This window comes from Glycine max, chromosome 8, assembly GCF_000004515.6.
Source record: "Glycine max cultivar Williams 82 chromosome 8, Glycine_max_v4.0, whole genome shotgun sequence".
Lineage (NCBI taxonomy): Eukaryota > Viridiplantae > Streptophyta > Magnoliopsida > Fabales > Fabaceae > Glycine > Glycine max.
In genome coordinates, this window is record NC_038244.2 from 44,319,018 (window position 1) to 44,328,533 (window position 9,516).

At 31.5% G+C, this 9,516-nt stretch overlaps 1 protein-coding gene across 1 annotated transcript; it reads right to left on the reverse strand.

The window, feature by feature from the left end:
• Positions 1–237: 237 nt before the first annotated feature.
• Positions 238–6,975, reverse strand: LOC100789776 (26S rRNA (cytosine-C(5))-methyltransferase NOP2B). The gene is made up of 17 exons (XM_003530761.5): positions 6,557–6,975; positions 6,293–6,477; positions 5,794–5,857; positions 5,558–5,691; positions 5,297–5,380; positions 5,124–5,198; positions 4,908–4,979; positions 4,758–4,831; positions 4,399–4,451; positions 3,753–3,862; positions 2,211–2,279; positions 2,031–2,105; positions 1,705–1,797; positions 1,534–1,613; positions 1,341–1,440; positions 716–990; positions 238–572 (listed from the first exon to the last, which is right to left on the reverse strand). The coding sequence occupies exons 1-17, from the start codon at positions 6,786–6,788 to the stop codon at positions 503–505; spliced, it is 1,845 nt and encodes a 614-aa protein (XP_003530809.1). The 5' UTR covers positions 6,789–6,975; the 3' UTR covers positions 238–502.
• Between the last annotated feature and the right edge of the window lie 2,541 nt (positions 6,976–9,516).

Below are 9,516 nucleotides of genomic sequence, written 5' to 3' on the forward strand. Positions count from 1 at the left end.
ATGAAAGGGAAAAAAGGTTAGAAAGAGAAGTTTTGGAGAAAAAAAATAATCACCTAGTGTTAACATGTGTCAGACCAAAACCTTCTTCTATTAAGTGTTTAATAATAGATAGACTTGATCATGAAAACATAACAGTAACATCTGAAACATGGTGAATCATCAATATTTGAAGCACGTGTAATGGAAAGAAGGATAATTAACATCCAAGACAATAGACATGAAGATTGAAGATAATGATAAGAAAATAAACCCCAAATAATTGATGCCACGAAAAAGAAATATTTTTTCTTTCTGATTTACACCTTTGCAGATGGAAGTTATAAAATATACCTCGGCTAAATAATAACCTTAAAAACAAAACAAAAATGTGCCCTAGATTAGGGCATGCCACTGATTCCGGGGTGCACTCCTATGACAAGCAACCACCCCAGTACTTCCATCTTCGAGTCGAGTCGAGTCGAGTCGGTGCTATAACTGCCTCATGTATTGCCACTGGCTTTGATCATTTTTTGTTCTTCTGTTGTTTGCCACCTTTTCTCCTTTTTTCTCTTAAAGCATTTCTCTTATCCTCCCTGCAGGAATCACAAATTCCTTAGATTTTCATAGGAAGGTTTATACCCATAAGCTGCAATAAATTTATTGATAAGGTTATGTTCTCTAAAGTGTTAGTAGAGGCCCAAGGTTTTATATATCAAACACGGAGAAGACATCTAACCTGGCTTTTGAAATCTCTTCCTTAGATGGAAATTGCCTTTTATTCCTCTTTTTGGGTTCAGATTCTGAAGATTCTTTGCCATTTGATTTTAGACCGTTACTTGGTTTTGAGGGGAACTTTCTTTTCTTCCCCTTTTCTGATTCAGAAGATACATTGCCATTTTCTTTTATGCCATCACTTGATTTCTCCTTTTCCTCCACGAACGAGGTAGTGTCTTCTTTCTCGGCTGTTTCTGATGATATTGCACCAGGCTTTGAGCTGCTCATTTTTTTCAACTGTCAATATAGAGAGTATAAAAAACCATGAGTTTATTTTGAGCCCATATGAACAACAGATTAACAGTACTTTCAGCTTCACAGTCACTTCTATGATTAACTACGGCAACAAAAAAATGTTGAAATTTTCCGGCTTAGAGACTGGATACTAAAAATAATGGAGACAATTTATATTTTTTTATATTGCACTCCCATAAGTAGAATTAAACTCAAACCACAAGTTAACAGATTATTTGATAAGGTTCAAACCAATAAGATAAATATGTAAATTGGTTTTACTGAAAACTTTGTAATCCAACAATCTTGCTTTAAATAATCAAAATTTCATTTATCAAACTAAGAATACATACCTTTGCAACAAAAAAACCATCCATATTCTGTACGTGAGGATAGAAACGCCTTGTCTTTTCTAAAGAAGGGTGAAAACGTTGTTCCCTAAACTTTGTAAATCTGATGGAAAGAAAATGTCACAATATAGTGATATACATAATTACTAATCAAAACCAGTCCTATCAGGGCGGAAAACAGGAATGAAATAATTACCCTGGACGCCCAAAATCAAGTCCACAAGGAACCAATTTAACATCCCGCTTTTTGAGTGCATAGTCAATAACTGACTCATTCTGAAGAATATTTAATGAAAGAAATTTTAGAAACATGACATAAAAAAAGGAAAAGAGCATATCAACTAAATAGATTCAACTGACAAACAACCTCGGCAACCATAATTGAGCATGTAGAATAAACAACATATCCCCCAGACTTTGAATTAGCATCCACCATGTCAATTGCTGCAAGAATGAGCTCCTATAGAAAAAAAAAAAGTAAATTGCTAAACATGAGAAAAAAAAGGACAAACTATTAGTCAGGTTTAAATAAAAAGAAATTTTATCGTGAAAGAACAGTTTTGTTGCCATTATTTTATGGCAGAGTACAGACTACAGATAATCAAAATAAGATTGCATATTTCACATTGCTCACACAGTCCCAGCCTTATTTTGCTCATTCTCAAACAAAACCTTCAACAAAGTTTAATTTACCTTCTGTAGATGCGCACATTTCTGTATATCTTCCAGACTTTTAGAGGTTTTAACAGACTCATCTTTGGAAATAACCTGCATGCAGAAAGTCCTTCAGTCCCTTTCTAGGTTCTTCAAGAAAAACAGAGACAAAAAACCTCCCTAAAATTAAACTCCCTAATGTTATTCACTATTTCTTACCCCAGTTCCACTGCAAGGGGCATCCAATAATACTCTATCAACAGCATTTACACCTAAAACCTTTGGAAGCTGAAATACAACATTAACCAGATGTTAGCATTTACCACCACACACAATATCATTATACAACCTACAAAATAAAGGACTTACGAATGGCAGTGACATGTGAAAGTCAAAAGTTGAACTAAAAAAGCTCATATTATACATTTACCAAGTATAACATACAAAAATAATAAATGAAATGGACAAAATCAGCAACAACTCTTGTAGCAAAAATGGTAAAAGATAATTTTCTAGGGGTTCAGTCTATACGTTCACAGATTCCCGTCCTATTATAACTAGTTTAAAGGATATATTAGAACAGAAAGCTACAATTGTAGAACAAATTTTCAACATCGTTGGCTAGATCAGAAACTTGCAAGACTTAGTTGGGGATGCCATGTCAGAATCTGAAATAGAAAACCTGGTTTCTGATAGTGCAAATATCGATTCCTTGGAAGAATTGATGAGAAAGCAAAGAAAATCATGAAAACCATTCATCAACAAAACCTGCATATGGGGTTGTAGGTGGTAGACTCCATTCACAGAAGGATGAAGCTACACTTCATGAGGAAAGTAGATATGCATGATAAGGAAGAGGAAGGAAGATATTGATAGATATAAAAGAGATTTATAGGAGTCTCTGAATGAATTGGAGCATGTGAAGGAGGAAAGAGATAGGTTTTATAGAAAAGCAAATATCATTATCCAATATCTGATGATTTTGAAGCTGACTAAAAGAATTGAGGACTTGCAAGGGCTTCGTAATCAGGAGGAGCAGAAATCAGCTTTTGTTAATGTTTTGCACTCAGGAAGGGGATGTCATTGGTTCAACGAGACAGTATAAAACAAATCATTGAAGAGATGACTGTTGAGATGGAGCACTTGAAATCTGAGATTAAGAACCAGGAAAACACTCTTGCTGAGCATGAACAGAAGTTGAGACAGTTTTCAACCTACTCAGATAGGTTAGAAGTTCTTGAATCTGAGAATTTGCTTCTGAAGAAACATTTGGCATCATTTGCAGGAGCAAATATATTCTTTGAAACTGATTTTGAATCAGTTAGGAAAGATTGAGGTTGGAGGTGAAGGTCATCTAAGTGATGCAGTGAAGTTGGAATGGGTAGGGAGACTATACTCTGATCTACAAATGACTAACAATTTGCCATTAATATAATTGTTGATATAATGGCCTGTACTCTAGGTACAGTTCCAGTTTCTTTCAGTTACGTTATTTCTTGTCACAATTACTTGATGTTTCTCTCAGCATTTTTTAATAACAAGGGAAGAAGTCTTTCTTTACCTTCAACAAAAATAGGGCAACCAATTAACCAATTTGTCAAACCAAACAAATTACGCAGAACAACTGAGAAGCCAGATGGAGAGTCAAATAAAAAAAACTAAACCAAATGACAATAAAATCTAATAGCAGTGAAGTCATTAAAGTTTTTTTTTCAGTAGAAAACCAGTAAACAAGATTTAATGCAGGTAAAAGATGCTAACCTCCTTTCCATCATAGTTACACACTACAGTGTTAGATACACCCATGCGATGCAAATTTGCAGTCAGTGACTTAAGTCGTGGTACCTTCATTTCATTTGCAAAAATTATTCCTGCCATAAAAAGAATTGCATGACTGAATTACTGGAACATGAATTTACAAACCAAAAACTTGAAGCAAAATCGAGATGCAACATACAAAGAACAATTATTTCAATGGCTTAAATTCCTAGATCCAACAGACTGTAAGAATACCAATATTTCAATGGCTTAAATTCCTAGATCCAACAGACTGTAAGAATACCAATATTTCAATGGCTTAAATTCCTAGACCCAACAGACTGTAAAAATACCAAATAAAAAATGAGCAGGGAAAAATACAAACATAATAATTCAAGGAAGTAACACCTGATAATGCTTTTTTCTATTGTCACAGTTTGATTAAAAAGTTCCACGTAGATGCTGAAAGTTCACTTTTGCAATTAATGTGCAGAATTATAGCATGATTTTTCATGCAGAAAAAACACCAATAAAGTTTAATCTAAGGATGAAAAACAAAGTTTACAATCCAAAGTAAAGTAAACTGTTTGGTTCCTCTTTCTAAAATCATGGTTTAAAATGCATGGGAAACTGAAAACATAAAACATACCAGTATTCTTCATTAGAGCAGCAATGTAAGTTGTTTTACCACCAGGTGCAGCTCTGCAAAGGGCATAAACTTCTTCAGCAAAACAGAAGCTTTGCAAAAAAGAAGCATGTTCTATATTGCTACTCAAACCAATATGTCTTAGAATATGTAGCAAAAACTATTGCATATGATATGATAAGTATAATTTTAAGGAACTGTAAATTGCCACATGCACACTGCAAACATTAGCTTAGAGTTTGATGAGAAACTCATGTAATAGGCTCCCAATCACACTGCAAACAGATAGAAGTTCACTCTAGCATTTGCATACAAAAGTCATTTTAATAAGCCATAGTCCATAGACAATGATTTATACTTACGCCATATCAACAACTCGTTCCTTCTCTTGAGGAGCCAAAGCCATAACGGGCAGAAAAGAGCTTGCACTTTGTAGCTACAAACAGTGAAATAACTAGTAATAAGTGCATCATAAAATATTAAATGAAATGCAATAGTAAATAGCCACCTACCATGTAGAAACCAGCCATGTACTCAGGAGTGGCACCAATAGGCACTTGAGAATCATACACAACAAGTCCAACCTGTGAATAAAAAAAATATCATCCAGGTTTCTTATTAGATTGTTGCTATTCTTCACGATAACAACAACTACACAACAACAAAAAGTCTAAATAACAAAAAAGAAATAAAAGGACAAAAGAAAACTTAAGATATGAATCCTTTACCTTTGACCATTTGCTTAGAGGATCCAAATTTACTCCCCTATTTATCAAAACATCCGCCAAATCCCGTCTGCGTGTCTGAATGAATGCAGAAGAAAAATTTAAACTCTCGGTGGGAAACATGAATAAATTCACATTAACTTATTAATCCAAAATGACAGAAAAGGGCATGCAACCTTCAATGTATTAGTCCTCAGACATATAGGACGTGGCTTTTCAAAGGCTTCAATCAGTTCCATAAGTTCAACAACTGGAAACATCTGAGACAAAACAAAATACAAAGTTTTCATGCAAACCTTCATTACACATTAATGAAACACAACTCCCTTTCTATGTCCTGCTATAGCAAGGTAAAAAAATGGACACAAAGGAGCAATAGCAATTGGGAAGAAATCAAAGTTCAAAATATTAGCAGTAATAATAATGATCATACCAACCTCCACTAGAGCACCAATTAGGAACTCATTGTAGCCATAGTAGGTACATAAATCTTTCTTAAGCTGTTCAACATACTCTTTTCTCGTTGACCCATCTTGCCTCAAAGCTTTAAAATTTGAAAGAACACGAACAACTAGAGAAACAGACACATTTAAAACAATTACAACATCTTCTACAGAAGAGCCCAAGGAACGTTCATGACAGTCTAATAGAGTCAACAGCAGAGTAAACATACTCTCTTTGGTTCTCCTCTGGAGATTGGAAAGATCAGGTGGGCGGAGAGCCTCCTCATCAAGCTCCTAGCAGGAAGAAAAAACATTTTAGCACATATTCCAACAACCAATAATGTAAAAAAATAAAAGGAGCAACTTTTGACCACGTTTAGATGAAACAGCTTAACTAAGCCTTGTTTAACAAGAGCTCAGCCTGAAAAATAAGCTAATTTACAAAGCTAAAAAGAAAATATAACAGGCTGTAACTCATTTTCATAAGCATGGCCAAAAAAACACATACTAAATGCTTACATGAAACTCCAAAATTCCAAAACAGCAAATAAACAATATAGAAGCTCTTCCAAAATTCAAGCACTCACAAACTTACAAATAGCTTATTTTGCATTTAAAATACTTTTTTTATTAAAAAAATACACTCGTTCCAAAAACACTCTCCAATGATTTAAGAAACTTAAAACAAGCCATAAAGGTCACACCGAAAAATGAAAAAAAAATTGAAACCTCTTTGGTAGGCAATCTGAACTCATCAGACTCTTGGTTGATGTTGAGCTGCATTTCGGCATCCGCGTCCTCTTCCTCTTTCGCCTTCTCTTCGTCAATAGCTCTCGACTTCTTTTCAATATCACCATCATCCGAATCGGAATCCGAACCTGACTCCAAACCTGACTCCGAACCTGAGCCTTTTTCTGTGAGAAAAAAAAAACAAACTTCAGAACACCACAACACCGAACTCGAACGCTACAAACGCTCGGGGACAACAAGCACCTTCGTCGTCATCGGTTCCTTGGAGGAAATCATCGGCTAACGGATCGTCGCCATCGGAGGAGAGCTCCGACGCGGAATCGGAGTTGTCGTCGCCGAGCTCGAGTTGCTCCGGTTGCAGTTGCGGCGGGGTGTCTTCTTCGGATTCGGAGGTAGAATCGTGCTTGGGATGGGTCTTCCTAGGGTTCTTCGGCGATTTGCTTGGCTTAGAAGGTTTCTTCCTTGCGGGAGCCATTGGAGGAAACTGAAGAAGAAGAAGAAGTGGTGGAGTGTGGTTTGCGCGCAGTGTTTTTATTCTTTTCTTTAGGACAAATAAAATTCGGCTAGGGTTTAGGGTTTACCGGGAAGAAGCGCCGCGACGTCGTTTTATGCTATTCAAAGTATACTACATTTTGTTCCTAATTAAAGGAGATGGGGTTCGGCCGTTGGGCCTTGTTTCTTATTTTAATTATATATATATATACTGGTTAGGGTAGGATTGGGCCCTTGGGCCTTGTTTCTTATTTTAATTATATATATATATACTGGTTAGGGTAGGATTGGGCCGTTGGGCCTTGCTTCATTTTTTAATTATATATACTAGTAAGAGTGTTGCTTTGAACCTAAACAACGTCACTGAAAGGGTTAAATTAAAATGTCTTTCATTATTTTGATATAAAAAGCTAAATTGGCTCGTTCTTACAAGTATTCATTTCTCTTTCATAACACTTCTTTTTCTTTGGTCTTCCTCTTTGTCCGCCATAGTGCTTCTTCTTCCACTTCCTATGAGGTTGTGATTTTTCTTCTTTCCTTTTTCTTTTTTCCTCCACTTCCCGTGACGTTTTGGTTCTTCTTCTTCCTCTCCAACAAAAACAAATGATATTTTTCTAGAAAAATTACATACGGACATCAATCCGTATGATTCATACGGATTGGGTTTTTTTTGTTGAATATTTTTTTTCAATTATTCTTCTTCAAAATTATTTTTTTTGAAATTTTTTATTTGTCAATTATTATTTAAATTTTTTCGTAGTGTAATGTTGTTTTATAATGTTAGTGAACTTTTATAATTTTTTTTATTTATATGTTAAATATTGATTTTATTTATAAAAAAATATATTAGTTGTTACTAAGATTTAATTAGATTGCTAAAACTAAGATTAGATTGGTGAAACAATTAATTTTCAATATTGTTATATTATATTTGTCTAACTTTTAAAAAAAATCAAAACAAATATTTATAAGATATTGAATTTGTTACTAATGAAAAATATTGAAATCGTAATTAAAAATAATTTAAATTTGTTAGTTACAAAAAATATTTAAACAAAAAATTTTAATAATTAAAATTTGTTAATAAATCTGTTAGTTATAAAAATTATGAAACCAAATTTTAAAATTTAAAATATGATAAGATTGTCAATTTAAGATAATGATTGAAATCAAATTTAAAAATATATTTGATTTGGTAGTTATAAAAAATACTAAAACCAAAATTTAAAATATGATAAAATGGTTAGTTTAAGATAATGATTGAAATCAAATTTAAAATATATATTTGATTTGGTAGTTATAAAAAATATTGAAACCAAAATTAAAAATATGAAAATATCATAAGATTATTAGTTTAAGATAATGATTGAAATCAAATTTAAAAATATATTTGATTTGATAGTTATAAGAAATACTGAAACCAAAATTTGAAATTTAAAATATGATAATATGGTTAGTTTAAGATAATGATTGTAATTAAATTTAAAAATATACTAAATTTGGTAGTTATAAAAATATTAAAACCAAAATTTAAAATTTAAAATATGATAAGATTGTTAGTCTAAGATAATGATTGAAATCAAATTTAAAAATATATTTGATTTGGTAGTTATAAAAAATATTGAAACCAAAATTAAAAATATGATAAGATTATTATATTAAATTTGATAGTTATAACAAATATGAATACCAAAATTTAAAATATGATAAGATTATTAGTTTAAGATAATGATTGAAATCAAATTTAAAAATATATTTGATTTGGTAGTTATAAAAATGACTGAAACCAAAATTTAAAATCTAAAATATGATAAGATGGTTAGTTTAAGATAATGATTGAAATCAAATTTAAAAATATACTAAATTTGGTAGTTATAAAAATATTAAAACTAAAATTTAAAATTTAAAATATGATAAGATTGTTAGTTTAAGATAATGATTGAAATCAAATTTAAAAATATATTTGATTTGGTAGTTATAAAAAATATTGAAACCCAAATTAAAAATATGATAAGATTGTTATTTTCAATTTGATAGTTATAACAAATATGCATACCAAAATTAAAAATATGATAAGATTGTTAGTTTAAGATAATGATTGAAATTAAATTTAAAAATATATTTGATTTGATAGTTATAAAAAATATTGAAACTAAAATTTAAAATTTAAAATATGATAAGATTATTAGTTTAAGATAATGATTGAAATCAAATTTAAAAATATATTAAATTTGATAGTTATAAAAAATATTGAATTCAAAATTTAAGATTTAAAATTTAATTATTAATCCATGTGGATTTAAAATTTTTAAAAAAAATTAGAAATGATATGTATGAATTATACAGATTTTCCAATCAGTGTAATTATAATAGTTGATCCGTATGAGTCATACAAATTGATAATCCGTATGTTTCTAAATTTTATTTACGTACTTCATCTACATCTAGAAGATCATATAACACCAATCTTGATCCTCATTAACAACCTTTCATCATTCTACGACTAATCCACGTAAGCTTTCGCATTTAGTTTTCATCATGATTCTGATTATGAAAACACAATGGGATTTTATTTATCTTTATGCTGTCATGTCATTTCTCTCTACATGAATAGAAAACATGTGGTTAGAATTGATGATTGTATGTTAGAATCAGATTAGGTTGATTGATTGAATTCCTACCTATTCATCTGACACATAAAACAAAACGAT